Genomic DNA, 27,214 nt, shown 5'->3' on the forward strand with positions numbered 1-27,214 from the left:
ACAGGTAAAGTGACCCCGCAAATATAAGGGGCTGCATTGCGGCCTGCCTAGCCACCCCGCCACAGGAAGCTGACTGGGGTTGGACAGGGTTTGTGGCACACGCTGCATTACGGCCAGCAGAGGCACCCAGCAACGGGACAGTGACTTTGGGTGCACTGAGTCATTGGCACCTTGAGCTGCTCAGCGGGTGTGTAGCCTGCGATAATGCAGGCCACACCAGCGGGCTGCGCAGGTCTACCACCACGTGGCCTCGTTTCCGTGATCACAGAGTTAGTGGCACCCATTAGGCTGAGTGGGTGTGCAGCCTGCAATGTTGCCAAGTGCACTGGTATGTCCTATGCCATGGAGTAATCAAGACCCAGCACCAGACGTGAGACCTGGTGGCCTGCACAGCGTGGCTGCATGGAGTGGAGGGTGCCAAGTCTATGGGCCACAGGCTTGTGGCTTGCAACGGCACGTGGTGGAACCTACAGTCTACATGCCAGTGGCGGAAGGTGAGCAGGGAGGCCTGGGTGTGCATGGGCAGGCAGGCATGCTCCGATGGGCGACAGAAGGGGCTGGGATGCCTCTGCCTGGGTGGGCATGGGCGGGTGGGCTATGTTGTCTTGTGCAAGTGTGTGTACTGTCTCTGGACTCTGTTTCAGATGACGGCTCGGTCTCAGATGTGTGACCTGGTGTACTGCTATACGTACTGGCAAGTGGTTGGGGACACACCGGTGGCAGCAGGTGAGCAGTGTGGCCTGGGTGCGCAGGATCATCTCTCTCTCTCTCTCCCCTTCTCCTCTTCTCTCTCTCTTCTTCTCTCCCTCTCTACCCCGCTCTGCTTCTCTCTCTCCCCCTCTCCTCTCCTCTTCTCCCTCTCTCTTCTTCTCTCCCCTTCTTCTTCTCCCTCTCTCCCACCTCCTCTCTTCTTCTCTCTCTCGCTCTCTCTCCCCTCTCTTCCTCTTCTCTCTCTCTCTCTCTCTCTCTCTCTCTCTCTCTCTCGCCTCTCTTCTCTCTCTCTCTCTCTCTCTCTCCCTCTCTTCTTCTCTCTCTCTCTCCTTTGCTCTCTCTCTGTCCTGTGTGCAGGACACACCTTCTCATCATGTTTTTTGTCTTGCTGGCTGTGACCAATGGATTGTGTCGAGGGGATCCGCCATGTGTCTTCATTTCATTTCTGTGTTAATTTCAGTAAAGTTTCATTGTTTGCTTTGAAAGTGATTGTGTGATGCTCATTTCTGTGGCGACAGATGCATGTCACCAGTTGTGACTGTGCGGCATCAGGCGGATTATTTCATACATGGTTCGTGTAGCTGATGTGGCATGTCTTTGGTCAGGGGGTGCCAGGAAGGGGTGGTCCTGGGTGTGGTGTTGGTGGGTGTTGTGACCGTCTTGGGTGTCTGTGCTGGATGTTCAGTTGCTTCATGGCATCTGTCTTCAGGTGTGGCTGTGGGCTGGGCTCCCTTTTGTGGTGCAGGCTGTGATCCGACTTTACACCAGGTCAGACCAGGTGTTAATTTTCTGCGGCTAACGCGCCTTATCACATGTTTTGTGCTCTTATCGCCGATCTGGCCGGTCGTTGTGAATGTTGAGATGTGGTGTTGTTGCTGTTTTTTGCACTGGAAAACCTACTCTGCATCTCATTAGCGATAATGCGGGGGTCCTCTGTGGCAATGCTTTTTGCAGCTGCTATCGCGGTAAAGCTGGTGCTGTGGGCTGATAGAACCCACCTTGTGAATGGTGGGATCAATTTATCACAACTTTGGTTGTAATAAAGTGCCGCTAATTTGGCGATAGCTCCTTGTGAATACACCCCTCTATTTTTGTGATCGATATTCTCTCAGTGAACCGTTATGAACTACAGACCGATATCTTTAATTAATATCGACTCTAAGATATTTGCCAACATCCTAGCGCAAAGACTTGACAAAATAATCCAAAAACTTATTGACCCAACTCAAATGGGCTTTCTGAAAGGTGGACTGGCTTTTAACAATATCCGCGTCTTCTGCCATGCACTCTAAAAAGCCCGCTCTGCGTTGTCACCTTCCATGGCCATGGCACCCGATGTGGAAAAAGCCTTCAATAAGGTCTCCTGGATCTTTCTACTCGAGACCTTATGCAAATTACAGCTAGGCAAGGACTTCATCTGCATTAAGATGGTCCTTTACTCTTCCCCAATTGCAAGAGTCAGAATAAATTGCCGCTTATCCAACCCATTCCTACTTTCACAAGGCACAAGATAAAGGTGCGCCCTGTCCCCCTTGTTATTCCTACGAGTTATTGAGCACCTACTCAATCGCCTAAAAGCTAGCAATAAGATTAAGGGTATTCACTTCCAATCCGGTAGACAACTAGTCACAGCCTATGCTGATGATGTCCTGATTTTCACTGAAAAAGCCGAAGAAGCCATACCAACATTCATACCGGAAATCAACAGCTACTCAAATGTAACAGAATGCTTGCTAAACTGCTCAAAAACAGAAGTTTGCCCTATGAATATTCATTGTACACTCACCGTTTTAGGCGCATCAGGCCAGAAGGGGCAGTGGGACGCTCTCAAATACCGCAGCACATGGTTCCGCAAGGATCTCCATGAGACCACAACTATTGATGAAAATAAAATCCTAACCAAAATCAATTACCTCTTATCCTCATGGTCCCATAAAAACTTGACCTGGTGGGGCAGAATAGACACAATAGGAATGATGATCTTACCACTCATCAACTTCATCTCCAGCATGTTCCCTGTGCATCTTTCCTCCCATTTCTTCAAACCAGTGGATGAAGTAATCACTAATTTTATATGGTTAAATAAGAAACCCAGAATAGCAAGGCACACCCTAGAACTGAATAAAAATAATGGAGGCCTTAATCTACCCGACTTCAATAGATACCAACAATCTTTTCTAGCAGCACAGGGCGAATGATGGTTCAGTGACTCTCTGGACTCCACCCCAGCCTGGCTACAAACAGAATCACACCTACTACTCCCCCTCACACTAAAATCGATACTAATGATGCAAAAAAGAAAAGATCTACTTATTTCCAAATCCAATCCCATTGATAGGGGACACGGCAGCAGCTCTTTGCCACGTCGACAAAACGCTCACAAACAGACTCATGAACTCCTCCTTAGCCTTGCTGTGGCATAATCACAAATTCAAATTGGATGGAAAACCCTTGTTCTGGAAACTCTGGGCAGAATAAAGGCAGCAACTACATCAGGAATCTCGGCTCATCATCTCACCCCACTACCTTTGCCGAGCTTAACTCACACCATGGTTTACAAGCAATCGAGTTCTATAATTTCCTAAAAATCAAGGTTTCGACCAGATTTCCCAAGAATCCCCACAAACCTGACCTATTAATAAAACGTAAGAGATCAGGTCATGTAGCCTCACACTTCTATAAAATATTAGAACCTCAGAGGCGATACATAAGGAAAAAATAAAAAACAAATGGTTATCAGAAACGCCGCCTTATTTGACACCATACCCTTTGGAACCCCCACTAAGTTACAGAAGCTGGGGCTGCGACAGACTGACAGCTGCTGGCGTTGTGAAGAGGCCCCGGGAACCCATTGTGGGCCTCCTCGTCAAGAAGCAACTGGACTATTGCATTCCTATCTATCAGCTTCTGTAAAGCAGTTACATCATCTTATATGATGGCTGATCGTCTGATTTTTATGTGCTCAAATCTAGAACCATATCCTATGTCTCTTGTGCTCGATGTGGAACCATTCTCCAACCATGCCAAATCCCATCTTTTTGGAACGAGAACATGTCTTAAAATCTACTTGTTTTGTTATAACAGATGTTATACAGACCTGATATATTTTACTCCTTGAATCAGGGCCGGTCTGGGTAAAGCAACCAGCCCTGGCAGATTGGTTCTCTGTAGCACTGCAGCAAAACCGGCTCCATGTTACAAAAACCGCCCCCACGGCCCCAAAACCGTCCCTCACTCCTCATGCCCTCCAGGAAAATGCCTGGTACCCGCTATGGCCAGTCTGGCCCTGCCTTCAATGCTCAACACCTCACTGTCTGTGGTATTACCATGACAGCGCCATCAAGCTCTTGCTTGATTTTACACTACATAAATAAAAATAGCATAAAATAGCAGAACCCAAGTAACTAGATGAACAATTTCCTTCAGCAACTCAGGCCTAAACTGCTGCCTGCCATTCTCTAAATATAAAGATGGCCATTGTGTGCTTCTCTCCAAAGTCACTTCCATCGTGTACTGTATGTCTGCCGTCACCCTTCTTCATCTTTGACTCTTCTCCCAAAAAGATTAAAACAGCTGCGTAATGTTGGCTTGCGCTGGGGTCATTACTGAATCTAGGCAATGAACCTCATGTCCGAGTCTTGGTTCTTCTGATAATAGATCAGTAAAGATCATGGGTCTCCAAGAGTCATAATACTATCATTTACCTCCCCCTTTTGTAAGATGGTGTCCAAAACAGGAAGGCAACCCTTGAGCTCCCCGGTGTCTATGAGTTGTATTGTTTGTGTTCATTGAATTAAATCCAGTCTGTAGGGCAAGGATCCTAGCACTTAGTGGCTCTTAGTTTTATGCCTTAAGAGGCTCCTTGAAGAGAAGCTCAGGGAATACTTTCTATGTTTGGGTATATGCCCTTGGAATAGCAAAGAATTGACAATGAAATACATCTGGTCCTGCGGCAATGCTATTGATGACTCTCCCTTCTGCTAGTTCTCCTTTCCATAGCAGACTGCTAACGGCAGTGAGCAGAGACTATCATAAGGTTTTTATGCTGTTTCATTTGCAATCTGGGCCCAATAGTGACTGTTCACCAACTTGAGTGATCTTGACAAAAATGTTTCACAAAGTCTTAGACAACATTAATTACCATAAGCAATCTCCAAAATGGGTCGAAAGTGCATGCTTATAACAAAGGTGCCTTGTACAAATATCAGGTGAGTACCAGGAGTAGAGATAACACAGCATGAAGAGGCTTGAAAACCTTGAATGCCTATATGACACCACTGGCCAACATCGTCAAAGCACACGGTCTCAACATATTATCCTACGTAGACGACACCCAACTAATCTTCTCCCTCATTGATGACCCAACCACTAGAACCAACTTCTACAGATGCATGACAAGCATCGCTGACTAGATGAACAACAACTGCCTGAAGCAGAACATGTACTTTATCAACAACAGTGGTCCATCGCTAAAGTAATTTCAAAGGCAGAATAAAATATAGACACAGTCGTAGCTATATTTAGTTTCTTGACCAGCTCAGCCGGGCGAGGGTCTAATGTTTAGTATAAGTTATGTACAGGCAATATTTCAACAATTATACAAGGTGGGGCACAAGCCTGTGGCTCACAGATCACACAATGGCGTATACATACAAAAAAACGGAACAAGGGGGCTTTTTTTAGGCAAAAAGCAGGTGGTAGCAACACTTCCAATTGAATTGTGGCAAAGTGCTGCAAGACAGTAAACCAAAACACCTTTACAATCCTAAAACAATTGATTCACGTAGCCTAATTTCCTTCATGCCCGATCGCAGAGTCCACTCTGTGATCGGGCATGAAGGATATTACACAGAACCCTGATCCCTCACATCGGTCATCTACCTAAGAGGGACAGTGGTTACGCGGAATAGGAAGTATGGAATTGCCGATCGTAGCATGTGGACTCCTTGTTCTCGAAATTAGGCTACGTGAATCAAGCCACCATTACCTACCGTGGCTATTAAGGCTATCTTTAGGCATATTCCATGTCCTGATGATGATTCGCATGACTCAAAAAGCGTATCGAAACGCCGTCGACACCCTTCTAACACCTTATACTAAGCTAACAATTGTATTAGGATTGTAAAGGTGTTTTGGTTTACTGTCTTCCAACACTTTACCACAATTCAATTGGAAGTATTGCTAACCACCTGCTTTTTGCCTAGAAAAAGCCCCCTTGTTCCGTGTTTTTGTATGTATACGACATTGTGTGATCTGTGGGCCACAGGCTTGTGCCCCACCTTGTATAATTGTTGAAATATTGCCTGTACATAACTTATACTAAACATTAGACCCACGCCCGGCTGGGCTGGTCAAGAAACCAAATATAGCTATGACTGTGTCTAAATTTTATTCTGCCTTTGAAATTAATTTAGCGATGGACCACTGTTGTTGATAAAGTACTAATCCCAAGGTCCATGGCTGACTTTTTGGGTCCCCTTGTTGTTAAAACGCATGAAGCAGAACATGGACAAGACAGAAGTTCTGATCTATAGCAACCACTGGAACAACTTCTGGTGGTCCCCAGCCCCAGTACCTGCAGTCATCCCTGCCGACCCCACCAGAACGCTCGGAATCATCCTTGCTAATAAGCTCATCATGAAATCACAGATCAAAGCCGTCTCCTCTGCCTTCTTCCTCACACTGCACATGCTATGGAAAATCTTCAAATGGCTAACTTCACAGATGAGACACTCAGTGCCACAGGCCCTCATCACCAGCCAACTTGGCTACGGCAACGCTCTCTACGTAGGAATTGCCAGACACCTCCTCCAGAGACTTCAAACCATACAGAAAACCACAGCCAGACTTGTCCTTGACCACCCTGACAAACACACATCACACCCCATCTCAGGGAACTTCACTGACTCCCAGTACAGAAGAGATGCCAATTCAAGCTGCTGACCCATGCAGAAAAGCGCCACACAAACAAGGGACCACCCTGAATTAACCACAGCCTCACTTTCAACCAACTGTTGAGAAAACTCCACTCCACTTCTCTATCACTCGGCCACACACCTGCATCGACGAAGCAGAAGTGGAGGACACTCCTTTTTCTACATTGCAGAAAAGACCTGGAACAGCCTCCCCAAGCAGCTCCGGACTATCAACTCACTTCCAGAATTTAGAAGATCCCTCAAGACCAAAATGAGCCTTTCGGGACCTGCAAGAGCCTGTATATCCTACAGGGTGATTAGCAACACTATATAAATATGATTGATTAATTATTTGACTACCTTTGCATTGAGCCTGTTATGCACCATAGGTATGTCATGATGGGGAATTGTTTCACTAGCAGAAAATAATAAAAGCCTCACATGGTAACACTGATGCGAAAGCCCTCCTACAGCACAGAAGTTGTACTGCACAAAACAGTGCCATATTGCATGCTAAAGGCAGCAAATAGCTGCAGGCAGGGTGCAACTTGACAACTGCCTCAAGATAGATGTCTTTCATTCACACTTACTCTACATGGCATGCAAGCAGGTAAGCGAAGCTGCATTGTTCACCCTCAGCCAGTGGCGCCCACCTCTGCTCAGCTTGATCAATCCAGGCTCGGCTCGATAAACAGTCACATCTTTCCAAGGTGACGCAAAGCGTTCTAATCGGTAATGACAACAGTCCAGCACATGTAGCATGGAAGCAGGAACCAAGCAGGTGGTGGTAAGAAAACTAACAGTTTCTCAATGGAGGAGTATGGTGGCGGAGGGGGTAAAAGCCACACCATACATATAGCTGCATGTCAGGATCAAGACGTCATGCAGCGTCTTTTACCATGAACCCTCTGTAATAAGTGAAAGGAGTCCCAATTCTCAACTCTAAAGAAGTGATTTGTTTCATCTCTCCATGTAAGTGTAAGCACAAAGGAAAACTAAAACCAAATTGTCAAAATCACTTAAATATTTTATTTTTAAGCAGAAATGAAGTACCAGATAGAAAGGCTTTTTTGTGATTGTTTGTTCAACCAAATCCAAGTTTTCTCATAATTTATTTTTTATATATTGAAAATTAGGTACCACACCACATTATTTTGCATTTGGCCTTTTTTCCCAGTGATCAATGCAAGGAACAGAACCAACATCATGAGTTTCAAAACATTCCACTTAAGACAAAGAAAGGGGTTATAATTTTAGCAAGAAAAATGCAGTCAGTTTAACTGCATCGCTGCGGTGGTTATTTTTGCGCTACGCAGCTTTTTTTCTAAAAGCCGCGATAGATGACGAGCTCAGCTCGTCATCCGCACACGCCCCCCGTGGCTGATGACGAGCTGAGCTCGTCATCAACATCGAAGTGGTTAAGTGGAAAAAATAATTGCTAGACCTCAAAGGACTAGTAATTGTGTTTTCCACTGCTACCTATTATGAACCTGAACACATGTCCCTGTCAACAAAAAAAAATCCTCATTGGAATGATAGGCCTAGTAGTGTGTGAAGAACATTGAAGACTGGAGACAATTACCTGGGATATTTGCCTTAAAAACCTTTTCAGCATTTGCTTTCTCCCCCTCCTTCTGCCATTCAAGCCACACACAATGTGGCTAAAAGAGTTCTTATACGCAGATCCCAAGATGATGATGATATGAGAGAGAGAGAAATTGAGTGTGTGTGTGTGTGTGCGCGTGTGGGTGTTATTGTGTGTGTGTAACCCCCACATACCTAACCCACCTCCCCCATCCACATACCTGTTTTGAAAATCCAGCAGTTCGTTATTAATCTTCTCAATGTCCAGCTCGGTCCAAAGGATATCATAGTACCCACTGATGTTGTCAATGACTGCATTGTACAGGCCATACAGTTTCTGGAGGAGCGCAAGTTCACGTTTTATCCGCTGAAGTTCAGCATACTCTGTCAGTAAGAAAAAATAGAAAACAACAATTAGCAAGACTAAAAAACTCTCAGTTGGAGTCACTTATTTTTTAGCCTAGTAGTTGGCAGGTAGGAGAGCTAGAATGTGATGCAATTTAAAGTTTTCTAAGGGGAATACCATGTGTATTTGCTTGTGGACCTTAGTAGGATGAGTTTTTCATTTGTGGGTCATGTATATGGATCGGATTTCAATATGAGTCTGGCTGTTCTGGTCCATTAGTTTTGATTATGGACCTTAGTAGCCCCTCTTTCCGAGGAGTAGGCTCATACTTTACTCTTGGACAAATAACTCACTGTTTATAAGCTTAGTACTGGTAATATGCATTAAAACAATTCCCCTGTTTACTTCCAAGAAGTAACCAAAAACATGCCGCATGGCCTCTGCACCACCTAGCAGAACTTGGATCCCACCACACTGTCACTGCTACATGCTGTAAATCCACAGGATCATGAGATTCAAACACCCCGTCGCTCTCATGGTGAGGAGGAAGAAAGAGAAAGTTAGCAAAGTGTGGAACTACTCTTTCACTGCCGAGTCATCTGGAAGTAGTAATGCAGCAGAGAAGAGTGCAAGCATTCAGAAGCACATCCATCATGCCTGCAAATGTGGGCATCTTTAACTTCACCCTAAATTTACATCCACTTTTTGCGGGGAAGGTGGGAGTGTAGGTGGGAGCCAAGGTTGAGCATGGAAAGGAATGAGAATATTTCTTGACATATTGACATTTCCGCACAGTGCTTGATGGTGTTCCTGGCATTTCGTGGACATTGAAGGCATAATGTTCCAATTAGAATTACAGTGGCCACCCAAGAATAATGGTGTTATTGGCAGACTATGAGCAAATTAAGTCCTTCCTTTCCATGTCCACGGACTACTGGGCTATCCTAAATGCTCTGTGCATCGAACAGGCAGGTTGATGGCCCATCAGGGTAATTGGCAGTGAAGGCTGACCACATCAGCTGACGTCCCGTGTGCATGTCGGGTTGGACAGGTCTTAGACTTTGTCCAACATGACATGCGCACTTCAGGCCTAGAGCCAAGTGCTCTGTTTGGGAGCCAGGGAAACACAACATAGCCCCTCTGACCTCCTTTTGAGCATAGTTCACCTGCTCCAACCAATCACTGGTTTGCTCTCATGCAGCTTTAAATATAAAACTGTGTGAGAGTAAACCCTGGATTAGTTTGGGCAGAATATCCTTCCCTGGAGGCCCACGCTTTCGAGCGAGCGCGGGCGGGAGGATTAATGGCATAACCAATCACTATGTGGCTATATTTCAAAGACACCAGTGATTGGTCATGTTTTATTTAATGGTGAGGTGAGGTCTGGAGTGGGATGGCAGTAATAACGGTGACCGGTAATGCTTGATGGCCTAAGCCTAGTTACAACATGGTGTTAAGTGTTAATCGGTCAGCAGAAGAATGGAAAAGCTATGAGGTAAAGTCACAGGAGGTAGATGCTGAGTTTGTGTACCTACAGTTTGGGGGACAGGAGGGCATGCAGTGAAAGAAGTTGTGATTTCATATGAGTGTGTAAGGGGTGGGGTGTAAAGTAAAACAGACGGAGAAGGGACTTGCATGGCTGGCTGCTTTCTGACAGCCTGAGGGAGAGACAAGTCAAGGGCTTAGAGGTTCTCTGAGGGGGAAGGAGGAGGAAAGTGACAGGTAATCAGAGAGGGAAGTGACTGCAGACTGAGGGAGGAGAAAGTGGTCCCATCTGAGGGACAGCTGAGGCAGCTGCATGCCCGTAACTACCACACTTCCTCAACTGAGAGTCTGCATGGACATGACTTTTTCACCAATGTTAAAATGTTAAAATGGGACTTTTATAGCGCAACGGCTACTCCAAAGGAGTGTCCCGGCGCTTTGTACTCCAAACCTTTAGAAAGAGCTGGAAAACATAACAGTAAAAGAGACAGAAACCTAACAAAAGACCAACAAGCACTAAGCTGGTTAATTGTCTTTCCGATTGCTGCCTCACCATAATGAGATGCTAGACTCACATCTCTGCCACCCTCCTGCCTCCTCAAAGCAAAGAGCCCATGCCATACTCTAACTCAGTACCGCATGTCACAGAGGTAGTAGTGTGTGACTGTACCCTGCATAACGACAGCCAACGTGTAAAAATGAAATCTACGCCATTGTCGACGTCACCACATCCGTAATAATGAAATCCACACCTTCAAGTGTGCTTCCTTTCCAAGCTCACTCTGTTATCATGCTCAGACATCATAATTCAGATACCCGTTTATCTCCGTTTCTTACACCTACATTCTATCACACAATCTAAACCATCATTCTAACATGAACATAAAAGATATTCCCTCCTCTTTTCCAAACTGCTGATGCCCAATGCTGAGTTTAGACACTTGTACTGACAACGTAGGGCTGAATATCATGGCTGTGTATCTGAATACACCTCAGGCCTCCTTAATCGACAGCCAGACTTACTGCCAACTGGGAGGCGCAGCTGACCCAAGAGGGAGGGTGCCTAGACCCCCCTCCGGTGGGCGGCAGACAAAGGGCCCGACAGCAGCAGGGCACAAGAGCGTGCAAAGAAAAAGGCCAGCGGGTTGGATACAAAGGGACCAATCAAGAAATAGGGGCATGGGCCCAAGCATGGCCTAAAAAGGTTACCGGGTCAAGCTCTTACCAGCTTTGTCATAAAATAAGTAACTTCAGATTGGGTCAGGTCATCGGGCGAAGACAAAAAATGGTAATGAGCAGGCAACAGAGAGGGCCTGGAAAAATGCCCGGGGTTCAACAGCTGACAGGATTCATCTGTCCCGTGGTCCTTAGTAGCGGCGGCCCTTTAGATAGTACGTGGGCAGGGGAGGCTCAGCCATACTGGTGAGGGGCCAGCGACATACCTCTACTAGAGGGGTATTAATGAGAGGGGGCGGCAGCTAAGCCTGGGATAATTCAAGGTGCAGATTGGTCAGCCTGGGTTGAAGCGATAAATCAGCGGGGGACCTTATAGCGTCACACGGTCAGAAGGGTGTGGGAGCCTTCCCCAAGAGTCATGTGATTTCGCATCAGGTGGTTAACCCAGAGATTACACAGATAGCAAGGTTCATCTCTCCAGTGGAGGGAGCAAGATGCTCCTCGTGAACGTTGTAGGGACACTCGAGCAGCTGGTTCTACTAGTCGTGGGGGGAGCTGTCGGTAAACCACCTCCAGGGTGGCGGGGAGACACGAGGTTTAACAAGAAATATCTTCACCTAAGGATATAAAAGGGCAATTACTCGAAAAAGGTCCTTGGGATGCCTTACGGCTGGGACTCTTTTGACACCAGCAATATCGCGGACAAGGTCTTTGGGATGCCTTACAGCAGGGACTCTTGAGACAAGTGCCCGGACAAGGTCCTTGGGATGCCTCACGGCAGGGATACTTGAGGGCAGACAGAAGGGTAAGAAATGGTCAGCGCATGGCAGACACGGCACTTGCAGCCCAGGTATGGCCAGGGGCCTCGCTGTCCCAAGTAGGTGACAGATGTAGAGCTGTCAAGACAGTGGAAAGTAATTTATAACGACCTTGGAAAGACATCATGACTGGAAGGGTGATGCATTGCATGATTAGGCAAGTATGGTTAATAATATGCAATAAAGTATAGGATGCGCATTGGATAATCCGTTAAGAAAATGCCTTATGTTGTAGTCCAAGATAAGCAGATATGAACATGTTGATGGTCAATGCCTTCATGACAAGTGTGCACCATCTTATGATGTGAATAAATTGCAGCTGTTTTAACACCACAAAAGGTCTGGGTGTACATAATTGTTGGGGAAAAGGAACGGCGAGCGGGTCCGTGGATTGCTTGCACGGCTGAGGGGATTAATTCCTCCCCCTTTATCTCACTCTGGTGGATTCCTCTTTTTCTCTTTGTGACGGTTTTCCATATTTCTTTTCCTCTGAATTTCACCTCTGTGTGCTTTTCCCTCTGGAAATATCCAATGGGGAAAAATATGTGCAAATCCCCAAAAATGAGAGCCACCAGCTCAAATTAAGCACCCGTAGGCGATTCTATGGCACAAACAACTTTTATGGGAAGTATTAACTCACTGCATTCTGCCAGTCTTTCGTAACTGATGAAACAGTTAAAATGTCGGAAAATGGTTTACCTCTTGAAGAATTGACAATGGCTAAGACTCCAGAGCTGCCAAAATGTGATTCTGGGTCACATCGAACATTAAAAAACACATTCAATTCTTTCGAATATTTGTTTCTAATGGTAAATACATAGACTAAATAATGCCAAAATATTTGTGCACAAGTTTCCAATGAGTGAACTGAAGGTGCAGGCTGCAATTAATTCATTATTGTGCTGCATTATACATTAATTCAGATATAATTAAGTGCAGCCCAACTGCCAGCACTGAATTTTAAGTTTTTGAGGGTGACAGGTAATCGGAGAGGGGAGGGGTCCCAGACTGAGAGAGGAGAGAGGAGTCCAGGCTGGGGGTCAGCCGAGGCAATGGCATATTCCCCCTTAAAGACCTTTCTGCACATATTTCTGTAGGACTAAGAGTGCTTCCTGAAGCCTGGTTAGAGAATTTTCTTCCAAAGTTGATGCCGCATGCAGTGCAAGACACTGGACAAGCATACACTTTGAAGGCTGATGTTGTTGCGTTGTACAATTTGCACATTACAGTCCCAATTAAACATATTAATGCAGTAAGATATGTAGAAGTTTTTACTGTGTTTAATATTTCAAGACTATATGTTCCCACTGCTTTGTAAATAAACCCTGTTTTATCACTAAATTGATTTGCTTCAAAATGCACCACTTACCTATTTGTTGTTTTTTTTTCCCTCGGGAGCAGAACACATTCTGGACTTCACGTTTGTCCATTAAACTTGCTCACTACATAAACGTCATACCCAACTTTTACGCCTCACCTCTTTCAAATGTCACCAGCCGCCACTGCTAGGTGGCCATTTGGTGACCTACAACATCTGCTATGTTTATTTGCATCTTCAAATATTCTGAATTCTTGTAACTTACATTTATCCATACTTCATATTTTCTATTTATTACGCTCATTTGTTTAGTGTATATCATTAACAATATGTTGGCGACATTACCTGTAACTGAGAGACCAAAGAGTTCTTCACCACCAGAAAAGGTGACATATTTTCGCCAAAGTTCATCAAACTTGGCCTGAAAGATTTGCAATCGGTCACTGGCCTCTCTTGGGGGAATGCCCTCCACACCGGGTCCCCTGGAACACAAAATACATTAAAAAGCTATATGCTTGTGCTTTTAAATGTCTTTCAACTTTTTCAATTATAATTGAAAGTATGAATTTCCTGTAGCCGTGCACTTTGGTCTGATTCTGCTTTAAATCTGTAATTGTTAACTTAAATCATTTTCTAGGTCACTAAAAGGCTTTGGGCAGCACAGCAGCAGGGGACAGGAGCATGGCTCTCAGAGACACGCTAAATGGAAACATTTATAAACACACATGTACACACAGAGGCAACGATTAGAATTCATCTGAACTCCAAACACATAAGGACAGGACACAGGGAGCGCAGGGCGCCCACTGTACATATTTGGTTGCCACGATAACAAGCTTACGTTTTATCGTAGTCGCTGTAAAATTCAATCGCATCAGCTTGGAATTTTTTGACACCGCTAAGTAAATCCGTTTTCATGGCTGGCTGCACTTTAAACAGCAAGTTCTGGGTTTGCACAACCTGTCAGACAAAAAAGAAAAAAACCTGGCTCGAGCACAATGAAGAATACATAACGAAGGTTTAAAATAAGCAAATACTTAAAATGAGTTAGTTCTGCCCTGTTTCCTTGACAAAGGAAATCTGACAAGGGAAGCCGGGCCCTGCATACTAGTGAGAAGGGGATGAGGGAGTCGGTACCTGGCTGTTGAGGTTCTTCCAGGCATACGCCAGCCCATCGACTCTTTCTGCGTTGCCGTCCTGAAAGAGCAGCTCGTACTTGTGGAGGAGGGCGTGCGACTCCTCGATAGGCCCAATCATCATGTCAATCTTGATCTCAGCTTCCCTAATTTCCTTCAGCCCATCCATGGCTCCCCGCACGTCATCGAGGTCATTGATTGGGCGGCTCAAGCGCTTGGTGAGGGTGTCAATGAAGGTGTAGATTTCGTCCATGTCCGCGGCAGCCTTCTTGTTCAAAGCTGACCCGAAGGATCTCTGCCACAGGCGGCACTCCTGGACCAGGGCCATCTTTAGAGAATCTGTGGCGCAGTCCACGGATCCCACGAGGCAGCTGTTAGGGAGTTCATTGATTTGAGTTTCCAGTTGCTGAGATAAAAAGCACAACAAGGAAAGTGACATTCAGCACCAGAGGGTATCAACATTTGGCCTATTAGTCTTCATTACTGCAGCACTTACCGAGTAGTAGTTCAGTTGGCTACGAAATTCTGACATCACTGGGTTAGTGTCCAAAAACTCCTTGACCTTTTCTTCCACATCCTACAAAAATGCCAAAGAAGAATTAATACACTTCAAAGCATTTTTTTTGTAATACATTTTTGTTAGTTTCAAGAATACATGGCACGGTAAGACCAATCAAATTTTCAGGTACTTTGTTCCTCTGGCAAGGGTTCAGCCATCACAAGCACCGTTACCCAGCATTTATCTCAACTGTCCATCCCCTCATAAAGCAACAGTCAACTCCCCCACCACCCTCCTAGAACAATGTGGTGTTGTTCAACTATAGATGCATACTTCAGCCATGATGTTCCGCCTTACAAACAATCAAGTGTCCATACTCCTACCTAGTGTCACATGGGCCATTGCAGGGGCCATCCTCTAATTCCAGGAGCTTCCATCATATCAACGTCTCTCAATCATTGTCAATGTCTAATCTGAGCTCATTCAGCAGGGATCCCTCCGGTGAGGTCGGGTCCGTCTCCTTCATGCAGGCAACCAGTTGCTCCCATGCATGTGCCAATTCAATGGAGCTGCGCCCTCTTTTCACTTCCCTGAGTAGCACTCTTCCCTCGAATTCCACTCATCTAACAAGCTCTCCACACCATTTAGCCACTCTTGGACCTCTACTTGCCTTCCAGTTCATCGCGAGTTCCAGTTTAGCCAAAATCATAGCCAGTTCAGTAAATCTATAAGTGGTCTTACATTTCGCAGGACAAGGGAACCACCCCAGTAAACATGAATTTGGGGAGCGAGGAATGGAGTGATGAGTAATGTAATTTATGCAATCTATCGCCTCCTCCCAAAATTCCGAAAGGAAGGACAGGCCCACACCATACAATGCATTTCTGCACCCATCTCGCCACATCTAGGGCAGCTCTGGCCGTCTGGTAGTATCTGTTTATCTTGTCGGGCATGAGACAGGCTCTATGGGCGAAATAAAAGTTAATTATCTTGAACCTAGCATTCCTAGGCACTTTGGGAACGTGTTCTAGGATTTTTGACCAGTCTGCTTCTGAGGTCAGAGCTCACATATCCTCTTCCAACTTTTCCCGGAGCTCTGTCGGGGGAGACAATATTTGCTCTAAGAGCCTCAGAAGCATGTAGAGGCCTTGTAATAGACAATGGAGGTACAGACACGGGATGTATGACGTTACAACGCATGCTTTTACCACGCATGCCTTTACAACACGGTTTTTACAACGCATGCCTTTACAACGCATAGTGCTTTGGGGCGCTGGATAGTGAATAGTTTAATTTACTATTCCAACTCCTGTCCCCGTGGATAGTAGGGAAGGTGTTGGATAGTAAATTAAACCTATTCCCTATCCTAGAGCGCCCCCCAGCGCAATGCACTGTAATGGTTTGCGCTGTAAAAGTTGCGTCGTAAAGGCACTGCGTTGTAAAAGTTGCGTTGTAAAGGATGTTTCCCACAGACAAGCTGACAGCTCTTATGTGTTAAGAGTCAGTTGTTCCACCCCCAGTATCTCCTTACCATTACATTTAGAGGCCTATGCAAAAAGAACGGTATGCAACTGTTACCACGCAACTTTTAGCACGCCTACCATTACCACACATTTTTTACAACTCAGGACCCTTTACCACGAATACCTTTACAACGCATTACACTACAACGCAGATACTATTACAACGCATACTGTTACAACGTAAGTATAGGTAAGTTTATCTTTTTTAAAAAACATTTATTAGGGGTATTGGGTTTGGGTTTTGGGGTACAGGGGTATTTTTAGGTTTCAGGGTTGGGTTTGTGTTTTGGGGTACAGGGGTATTTTTAGGTTTCAGGGTTGGGTTTGGGTTTTGGGGTGCAGGGGTATTTTTAGGTTTCAGGGCTGGGTTTGGGTTTTGGGGTACTGGGGTATTTTTAGGTTTCAGGGCTGGGTTTGGGTTTTGGGGTACAGGGGTTTGGGTTTTGGGGTACAGGGGTATTTTTAGGTTTCAGGGTTGGGTTTGGGTTTTGGGGTACAGGGGTATTTTTAGGTTTCAGGGTTGGGTTTGGGTTTTGGGGTACAGGGGTATTTTTAGGTTTCAGGGTTGGGTTTGGGTTTTGGGGTACAGGGGTATTTTTAGGTTTCAGGGCTGGGTTTGGGTTTTGTGGTACAGGGGTATTTTTAGGTTTCAGGGTTGGGTTTGGGTTTTGGGGTACAGGGGTATTTTTAGGTTTCAGGGTTGGGTTTGGGTTTTGGGGTACAGGGGTATTTTTAGGTTTCAGGGTTGGGTTTGGGTTTTGGGGTACAGGGGTATTTTTAGGTTTCAGGGTTGGGTTTGGGTTTTGGGGTACAGGGGTATTTTTAGGTTTCAGGGTTGGGTTTGGGTTTTGGGGTACAGGGGTATTTTTAGGTTTCAGGGCTGGGTTTGGGTTTTGGGGTATAGGGGTATTTTTAAGTTTCAGGGCTGGGTTTGGGTTTTGGGGTACAGGGGTATTTTTAGGTTTCAGGGCTGGGTTTGGGTTTTGGGGTACAGGGGTATTTTTAGGTTTCAGGGTTGGGTTTGGGTTTTGGGGTACAGGGGTATTTTTAGGTTTTAGGGTGGGTTTGGGTTTTGGGGTACAGGGGTATTTTTAGGTTTCAGGGTTGGGTTTGGGTTTTGGGGTACAGGGGTATTTTTAACATATATATTTACAAATTAATAAATAATAATTAATATAATTAATTAAATTATTTAATAATAAAATAATTATTAAAATATTTAATTTATTATTAATTACATTATTTTAAAATATTATATACTTACCTATACTTACGTTGTAATGGTATGCGTTGTAATAGTACCTGCGTTGTAGTGTAATGCGTTGTAAAGGTATTCGTGGTAAAGGGTCCTGCGTTGTAAAAAATGCGTGGTAATGGTATGCGTGCTAAAAGTATGCGTGGTATCAACATATATCCAAAAAGAACTGGCCTCCTGGGAGTTCAAACTCCAGTCGTAGGGTCTCAAACCAGAGCAGTTCGACAGCCCCAAAAAGATCTCCATCCCCGGTGAGTGCTATGGCTACCCATTCAGACAGCTTCTGGCATTCACCTCCCCGGCTACCAGCACCAGCCACTGCAATGGTAAATCAGGAGAGAACAGGCTCCGTGTATGGGTTTTTGTAAGCATCCCATCTAACAATGTTGCATGACCAATAGCTTTCTAGAGCCCTCCAGAATAAGCTGGTGAGGGTTCAAAAGTGTTTGAAACAATTCCCTGGCCTCAGGAACCAGCTGGTCCTCTTTCCCCTCAAAAGTCTATCGCAAGTATACCCATTGGGCGAACCACTGCAGCTTCGGTGTCAGGTAAGAAGATTCAAAATCTGAAACCTCAAGCCCTCCTCCTGCCAATTTTTGCTGCAATGTAGTCATCAGTACCTGCCGCCTGCCAGACCCCCAAACAAACTAAATTAAGAGTGAGTCAAGATCCCAGAACATACTGTGAGGGACACGTAAAGGCAAAGTATAGAAAAACATAAAGCAGCTGGAAAAGAGCAACCATCGTGGCTAGGGTGACCCAACCAGCCACAGATAACAGCGACGATTTCCAAAAATTCACACTGGAGTGCAAGCCTGGATAGCAGCTCCTACACTTCCTTTTAAGAGGTCCTGTGGTTCATGACAAATCTTAACTCCCAGATGCTGCAGGCAAGTAGCCTCCAATCTCGGTCCTGGCAGGTCTGGAGGTAAGTGCAAATTCCTGCCTATTGGGAACAGAATAGATTTCTGCCAATTTATGCATAAACCAGAGATTCTCCCAAACCGACCCAACAATTTGGCAGCCTCCTCTGAGTCCACAGCCACATCTTTTAAAAACAATAGCATATCATAAACATATACGGCAATGTGGTGAATAGACCCCTGGACCTCCAATCCCTGGTAATATTTACCAGTCTGTGGAGTACAAGCCAAGGGCTCAACCACCTCTGAAAAAAACAATGGAGAGAGTGGGTATCCCTGTCAAGTTCCCCTCCCCACCTCATATATCTCTGAGATCACCCTGCCAATCTTCACTTGTTCCGTGGGACTAGAGTATAGAAACCAACTCTATCTCACAAATCTGGGCCCCAATTCTATTTTATTTACCACTTGGTAAAGGAACCCCCCTTCCTTCCCGATATCTATTGCCATGACCCAGCCTTCTCTTATTCATATGTGTCAACCGCCATCAGTGCTAGTAATCTCTGAATTCTTATTGCAGTATTACGCCCTAGGATGAACCTGCCTGACCTGAGTGAATTAACTCTGTCATGTTGGGCAAAAGACAAGTTGTTAAGATCTGGCTAAGAATCTTGTAAGCAGCGTTGAGCATTGATAATGGCCTAAAAGCCTTCACATCATGGAGGTGGGTGGTTGACTAGACTTTAATAGCGGAATTACTAATGCCTCACAGGTGAAAGATGATACCCAGTGGCATCACTAGGGTTGGTGTCACCCGGTGCGGGTAACTCATGGTGTCACCCCCTCATGACTTACCGCATAGGCTCGAGTCTCGGCAATGACGCTGAACATCCTGTGATTCTACGCAAATCGCTTAATCTCCCCGTGCCTAACAAAAAATGAATGTGTCTTCATGTAATGCAACTGGTGCTATGTAAAGCACTACTCGCTGCTGGTTAGTGATTATAGAATCATCCCCCCCCTCTCTGGTTTGACAGAGTCGCACCACTAAACCTTTTAACCCACAGAAAGAGAAATATTGCAGCAGGTAAAATAGTATAAACTGAACTCCATAAGGTGCCTAAAGTCCAGGTACCAGCAGGCCACTCAGAGGGCTGTGGGTATATGAAATCATACTACTCAGTACCTTGGTTTTATCCCAGCAGTGTCACGTGCTGTAGCAGACCAATACCATCAGTAATACCACTTTTTAAGGTTACCTCGCTTTTTAATGTTGACATTAATAAAATACCCTGCGCCACTGAAGATCAAAATGTTCAAAGGATGTAAAAAAAAATCAGACATCTGCCCCTGCACTGTCTTCAGCACAATAACAGCACCATGAACAATGGGGTTTTACAAACTTGTAAGGAGATGACATTCATTCTCTGCCCCATTAACGGCCTCTGTCTTTTCTCACCTGCGCAGAAAGAAATGCCGAGGGTCTGACTTACTTCAGTCAAAATTCTCTGTTTCCTTCCAAGGAAACATTTATTACACCCACAAGGATGCCCTCCCTCACTCTGCCAAGACACTTGGTTTTCAGTGCTGTGCCTGACTCGTCTTTTATTCACTCCTTTATTCTTTCAATCCCTGAACTGCTGCACCAGCCGAAAAAGCCTGAGCCCCTCTCCGTTCCTTCGCAGCAAGGGCCATAAAGAATGCTTACTTTTGTGTATTACCTTTTGCAAGTTATATCACTATTCTGCGCAAGCCAGAGACTTGTGAGTGGCAGGTATAATTCCACACACTTTTTTTCTACTTAGCATCATTTCCTTTACCGTGGAATTAGGAATACCTTTCAGAGAAAAAAGATTTCGGTGTTTTTGTACACGAGCCAATTTCACTTTCTCAGCACACTGCTCTTGATGAATTTTACTGCATAAGCCGTTTTTAGGTCTCGGCTAGAAGCGAGCGAAGCTCGCTCTCGCCAGAGACCTTATTGTTAGCGACTCCGCTTCCCAGGAGGACAGTCCTGGCCGCGCGCAAGGCGATTTGCGCCGGCCACGCGCACGCGAACGCGCTGTCCTCCTCGGAAGCTGAGACGCTAGCTATACCTCTCTAGGTTCATGCTTCGCTGGATTGATTGAAAAGGCAGCCTTTGTCCTAATACACTGCACACCCTCGCTTGTTGCGTGGGTGTCTAGATTCGGGATGTATTTCTTTTTTTCTTGTCTGTCTGGCTCGAGCTCAGCATCATGGTGAAGATTTCACGATCATGTCTAATATATTACATGTGCATGGCGAACGTCTGGTTAACGTTTACATTTTTTTCCGTGACCTACGTGATTTAGTTAAGCAGAAAAAAGACGTGTCATGATTGTAACTGGAAAAAAAATATTCCTTTGGCGGGTGAACGTTTTGTGGGCTGTGATGGAAAAGTGATCAGATAAACTCGGGGAAACCCAGCAATGCGCGAGAAGTACGATGACAGCTGCGCCGTTTGCACGTAGCTGAGATGAGTGGAATTGTTTAGCCTGTGTGTCACATCCGTTTTATATAGTGATTAGGCTAATCTCATTTATAGGTTTTTCATGTCAGTAATGTTGTACTTGTATTGTACTTCATATCAGCAGGCCATTTCCTTATCGATTAGTTCAACCTTAAAGCACTTGTGGTTTTCCCATCGTTAATTTAAGGCGTGTGATGTAAATGAATGCCAAATTCTAAATGACAGGACATTTTCCCCATTAGTCATCATGTGCAGCTCAATGTAGGCTTCGGTCTTAACTTCTTACATTTGTATACCCATCAGTTGTCTAAATTACTGATTTATGGCCAATTCCAATTAACCCTGCAAACTAGATCGGCCTGGGAGTACATCGAGTTAGTCTGTTGACAACATATTTATTAGTAGTGAGTGCAGAGTAGTGAGTGCAGAGTGCAGAGTAGTGAGTGCAGAGTGCAGAGTAGTGAGTAGTGAGTAGTGAGTGCTGAGTAGTGAGTGCAGAGTAGTGAGTAGTGAGTGCAGAGTAGTGAGTGCAGAGTAGTGAGTGCAGAGTAGTGAGTGCAGAGTAGTGAGTGCAGAGTAGTGAGTAATGAGTGCTGAGTAGTGAGTGCAGAGTAGTGAGTAGTGAGTGCAGAGTAGTGAGTGCAGAGTAGTGAGTGCAGAGTGCAGAGTAGTGAGTAGTGAGTGCAGAGTAGTGAGTAGTGAGTGCAGAGTAGTGTAGTGAGTGCAGAGTAGTGTAGTGAGTGCAGAGTAGTGAGTGCAGAGTAGTGAGTGCAGAGTAGTGAGTGCAGAGTAGTGAGTGCAGAGTGCAGAGTAGTGAGTGCAGAGTGCAGAGTAGTGAGTGCAGAGTAGTGAGTAGTGAGTGCAGAGTAGTGAGTAGTGAGTGCAGAGTAGTGAGTGCAGAGTAGTGAGTGCAGAGTAGTGAGTGCAGAGTAGTGAGTGCAGAGTAGTGAGTGCAGAGTGCAGAGTAGTGAGTGCAGAGTGCAGAGTAGTGAGTGCAGAGTGCAGAGTAGTGAGTAGTGAGTGTGAGAGTGAGTAGTGAGTGCAGAGTAGTGAGTAGTGAGTAGTGAGTGCAGAGTAGTGAGTGCAGAGTAGTGAGTGCAGAGTAGTGAGTGCAGAGTAGTGAGTGCAGAGTAGTGAGTGCAGAGTGCAGAGTAGTGAGTAATGAGTAGTGAGTAGTGAGTAGTGAGTAGTGAGTGCAGAGTAGTGAGTAGTGAGTAGTGAGTGTGAGTAGTGAGTAGTGAGTGCAGAGTAGTGAGTGCAGAGTGCAGAGTAGTGAGTGCAGAGTGCAGAGTAGTGAGTAGTGAGTGTGAGTAGTGAGTAGTGAGTGTGAGTAGTGAGTGCAGAGTAGTGAGTGCAGAGTAGTGAGTGCAGAGTGAGTGTGCAGAATGCAGAGTAGTGAGTGCAGAGTAGTGAGTAAAGAATGCAGAGTAGTGAGTGCAGAGTAGTGAGTGCAAAATGCAGAGTAGTGAGTGCAGAGTAGTGAGTAGTGAGTGTGAGTAGTGAGTAGTGAGTGTGAGTAGTGAGTAGTGAGTGTGAGTAGTGAGTAGTGAGTGTGAGTAGTGAGTGTGAGTAGTGAGTAGTGAGTGTGAGTAGTGAGTGCAGAGTAGTGAGTGCAGAGTGCAGAGTAGTGAGTAGTGAGTGTGAGTAGTGAGTAGTGAGTTGTGAGTAGTGAGTGTGAGTAGTGAGTGCAGAGTAGTGAGTAGTGAGTGTAAGTAGTGAGTAGTGAGTGTGAGTAGTGAGTAGTGAGTGTGAGTAGTGAGTAGTGAGTGTGAGTAGTGAGTGTGAGTAGTGAGTAGTGAGTGTGAGTAGTGAGTGCAGAGTAGTGAGTGCAGAGTGCAGAGTAGTGAGTAGTGAGTGTGAGTAGTGAGTTGTGAGTAGTGAGTGTGAGTAGTGAGTAGTGAGTGTGAGTAGTGAGTGCAGAGTAGTGAGTAGTGAGTTGTGAGTAGTGAGTGTGAGTAGTGAGTAGTGAGTGTGAGTAGTGAGTGCAGAGTAGTGAGTAGTGAGTGCAGAGTAGTGAGTAGTGAGTGTGAGTAGTGAGTGCAGAGTAGTGAGTGCAGAGTAGTGAGTGCAGAGTAGTGAGTGAGTGCAGAGTAGTGAGTGCAGAGTAGTGAGTGCAGAGTAGTGAGTGCAGAGTAGTGAGTGCAGAGTAGTGAGTGCAGAATGCAGAGTAGTGAGTGCAGAGTAGTGAGTGCAGAGTAGTGAGTGAAGAGTAGTGAGTGCAGAGTAGTGAGTGCAGAGTAGTGAGTAGTGAGTAGTGAGTAGTGAGTTGTGAGTAGTGAGTTGTGAGTAGTGAGTGCAGAGTAGTGAGTGTGAGTAGTGAGTAGTGAGTTGTGAGTAGTGAGTAGTGAGTAGTGAGTGCAGAGTAGTGAGTGCAGAGTAGTGAGTGCAGAGTAGTGAGTGCAGAGTAGTGAGTGCAGAGTAGTGAGTGCAGAGTAGTGAGTGCAGAATGCAGAGTAGTGAGTGCAGAGTAGTGAGTGCAGAGTAGTGAGTGCAGAGTAGTGAGTGCAGAGTGAGTGTGCAGAATGCAGAGTAGTGAGTGCAGAGTAGTGAGTGCAGAATGCAGAGTAGTGAGTGCAGAGTAGTGAGTGCAGAGTAGTGAGTGCAGAGTAGTGAGTGCAGAGTAGTGAGTGCAGAGTGAGTGTGCAGAATGCAGAGTAGTGAGTGCAGAGTAGTGAGTGCAGAATGCAGAGTAGTGAGTGCAGAGTAGTGAGTGCAGAGTGAGTGTGCAGAATGCAGAGTAGTGAGTGCAGAGTAGTGAGTAGTGAGTGCAGAGTAGTGAGTAGTGAGTGCAGAGTAGTGAGTGCAGAGTAGTGAGTGCAGAGTAGTGAGTAGTGAGTGCAGAGTAGTGAGTGCAGAGTAGTGAGTAGTGAGTAGTGAGTAGTGAGTGTGAGTAGTGAGTAGTGAGTGTGAGTAGTGAGTGTGAGTAGTGAGTAGTGAGTGTGAGTAGTGAGTGCAGAGTAGTGAGTGCAGAGTGCAGAGTAGTGAGTAGTGAGTGTGAGTAGTGAGTAGTGAGTTGTGAGTAGTGAGTGTGAGTAGTGAGTGCAGAGTAGTGAGTAGTGAGTGTAAGTAGTGAGTAGTGAGTGTGAGTAGTGAGTAGTGAGTGTGAGTAGTGAGTAGTGAGTGTGAGTAGTGAGTGTGAGTAGTGAGTAGTGAGTGTGAGTAGTGAGTGCAGAGTAGTGAGTGCAGAGTGCAGAGTAGTGAGTAGTGAGTGTGAGTAGTGAGTTGTGAGTAGTGAGTGTGAGTAGTGAGTAGTGATTGTGAGTAGTGAGTGCAGAGTAGTGAGTAGTGAGTTGTGAGTAGTGAGTGTGAGTAGTGAGTAGTGAGTGTGAGTAGTGAGTGCAGAGTAGTGAGTAGTGAGTGCAGAGTAGTGAGTAGTGAGTGTGAGTAGTGAGTGCAGAGTAGTGAGTGCAGAGTAGTGAGTGCAGAGTAGTGAGTGAGTGCAGAGTAGTGAGTGCAGAGTAGTGAGTGCAGAGTAGTGAGTGCAGAGTAGTGAGTGCAGAGTAGTGAGTGCAGAATGCAGAGTAGTGAGTGCAGAGTAGTGAGTGCAGAGTAGTGAGTGAAGAGTAGTGAGTGCAGAGTAGTGAGTGCAGAGTAGTGAGTAGTGAGTAGTGAGTAGTGAGTAGTGAGTTGTGAGTAGTGAGTTGTGAGTAGTGAGTGCAGAGTAGTGAGTGTGAGTAGTGAGTTGTGAGTTGTGAGTAGTGAGTAGTGAGTAGTGAGTGCAGAGTAGTGAGTGCAGAGTAGTGAGTGCAGAGTAGTGAGTGCAGAGTAGTGAGTGCAGAGTAGTGAGTGCAGAGTAGTGAGTGCAGAATGCAGAGTAGTGAGTGCAGAGTAGTGAGTGCAGAGTAGTGAGTGCAGAGTAGTGAGTGCAGAGTGAGTGTGCAGAATGCAGAGTAGTGAGTGCAGAGTAGTGAGTGCAGAATGCAGAGTAGTGAGTGCAGAGTAGTGAGTGCAGAGTAGTGAGTGCAGAGTAGTGAGTGCAGAGTGAGTGTGCAGAATGCAGAGTAGTGAGTGCAGAGTAGTGAGTGCAGAATGCAGAGTAGTGAGTGCAGAGTAGTGAGTGCAGAGTGAGTGTGCAGAATGCAGAGTAGTGAGTGCAGAGTAGTGAGTAGTGAGTGCAGAGTAGTGAGTAGTGAGTGCAGAGTAGTGAGTGCAGAGTAGTGAGTGCAGAGTAGTGAGTAGTGAGTGCAGAGTAGTGAGTGCAGAGTAGTGAGTAGTGAGTGCAGAGTAGTGAGTAGTGAGTGCAGAGTAGTGAGTAGTGAGTGCAGAGTAGTGAGTAGTGAGTGCAGAGTAGTGAGTAGTGAGTGCAGAGTAGTGAGTAGTGAGTGCAGAGTAGTGAGTGCAGAGTAGTGAGTAGTGAGTGCAGAGTAGTGAGTAGTGAGTGCAGAGTAGTGAGTAGTGAGTGCAGAGTAGTGAGTAGTGAGTGCAGAGTAGTGAGTAGTGAGTGCAGAGTAGTGAGTAGTGAGTGCAGAGTAGTGAGTGCAGAGTAGTGAGTAGTGAGTGCAGAGTAGTGAGTGCAGAGTAGTGAGTGCAGAGTAGTGAGTGCAGAGTAGTGAGTGCAGAGTAGTGAGTGCAGAGTAGTGAGTGCAGAATGCAGAGTAGTGAGTGCAGAGTAGTGAGTGCAGAGTGAGTGTGCAGAGTAGTGAGTAGTGAGTGCAGAGTAGTGAGTAGTGAGTGCAGAGTAGTGAGTAGTGAGTGCAGAGTAGTGAGTAGTGAGTGCAGAGTAGTGAGTAGTGAGTGCAGAGTAGTGAGTGCAGAGTAGTGAGTAGTGAGTGCAGAGTAGTGAGTAGTGAGTGCAGAGTAGTGAGTAGTGAGTGCAGAGTAGTGAGTAGTGAGTGCAGAGTAGTGAGTAGTGAGTGCAGAGTAGTGAGTGCAGAGTAGTGAGTAGTGAGTGCAGAGTAGTGAGTGCAGAGTAGTGAGTGCAGAGTAGTGAGTGCAGAGTAGTGAGTGCAGAGTAGTGAGTGCAGAATGCAGAGTAGTGAGTGCAGAGTAGTGAGTGCAGAGTGAGTGTGCAGAGTAGTGAGTAGTGAGTGCAGAGTAGTGAGTAGTGAGTGCAGAGTAGTGAGTAGTGAGTGCAGAGTAGTGAGTAGTGAGTGCAGAGTAGTGAGTAGTGAGTGCAGAGTAGTGAGTAGTGAGTGCAGAGTAGTGAGTAGTGAGTGCAGAGTAGTGAGTGCAGAGTAGTGAGTGCAGAGTAGTGAGTAGTGAGTGCAGAGTAGTGAGTAGTGAGTGCAGAGTAGTGAGTAGTGAGTGCAGAGTAGTGAGTGCAGAGTAGTGAGTGCAGAGTAGTGAGTGCAGAGTAGTGAGTGCAGAGTGAGTGTGCAGAATGCAGAGTAGTGAGTGCAGAGTAGTGAGTGCAGAATGCAGAGTAGTGAGTGCAGAGTAGTGAGTGCAGAATGCAGAGTAGTGAGTGCAGAGTAGTGAGTAGTGAGTGCAGAGTAGTGAGTAGTGAGTGCAGAGTAGTGAGTAGTGAGTGCAGAGTAGTGAGTAGTGAGTGCAGAGTAGTGAGTAGTGAGTGCAGAGTAGTGAGTGCAGAGTAGTGAGTGCAGAGTAGTGAGTGCAGAGTAGTGAGTGCAGAGTAGTGAGTGCAGAGTAGTGAGTGCAGAGTGCAGAGTAGTGAGTGCAGAGTGAGTGTGCAGAATGCAGAGTAGTGAGTGCAGAGTGCAGAGTAGTGAGTGCAGAGTGAGTGTGCAGAATGCAGAATAGTGAGTGCAGAGTAGTGAGTGCAGAATGCAGAGTAGTGAGTGCAGAGTAGTGAGTGCAGAGTGAGTGTGCAGAATGCAGAATAGTGAGTGCAGAGTAGTGAGTGCAGAATGCAGAGTAGTGAGTGCAGAATGCAGAGTAGTGAGTGTGAGTAGTGAGTGCAGAGTAGTGAGTAGTGAGTGCAGAGTAGTGAGTGCAGAGTAGTGAGTGCAGAGTAGTGAGTGCAGAGTAGTGAGTAGTGAGTAGTGAGTGAGTAGTGAGTAGTGAGTGCAGAGTAGTGAGTGCAGAGTAGTGAGTGCAGAGTAGTGAGTGCAGAGTAGTGAGTGCAGAGTAGTGAGTGCAGAGTAGTGAGTAGTGAGTAGTGAGTAGTGAGTAGTGAGTGCAGAGTAGTGAGTGC

The 27,214-nt window shown here is 45.8% G+C and overlaps 1 protein-coding gene across 1 annotated transcript in view; it reads right to left on the reverse strand.

Annotated features, from left to right (window-relative positions):
- LOC147722959 (dynein axonemal heavy chain 5-like) overlaps nt 1-27,214 on the reverse strand; it is a 1,378,573-nt gene that overhangs the window by 994,470 nt on the left and 356,889 nt on the right. Inside the window, exons 28-32 of the mRNA XM_086965349.1 lie at nt 14,986-15,066; nt 14,491-14,895; nt 14,195-14,313; nt 13,699-13,835; nt 8,432-8,594 (exon numbers count right to left, since the gene is read on the reverse strand). Of these exons, the coding sequence (XP_086821475.1) occupies nt 8,432-8,594; nt 13,699-13,835; nt 14,195-14,313; nt 14,491-14,895; nt 14,986-15,066 (905 nt within the window). The remainder of the gene's footprint in view (nt 1-8,431; nt 8,595-13,698; nt 13,836-14,194; nt 14,314-14,490; nt 14,896-14,985; nt 15,067-27,214) is intronic.

This window comes from Lissotriton vulgaris, chromosome 4_1 (genome assembly GCF_964263255.1).
Source record: "Lissotriton vulgaris chromosome 4_1, aLisVul1.2, whole genome shotgun sequence".
In the NCBI taxonomy this organism is placed as follows: domain Eukaryota; kingdom Metazoa; phylum Chordata; class Amphibia; order Caudata; family Salamandridae; genus Lissotriton; species Lissotriton vulgaris.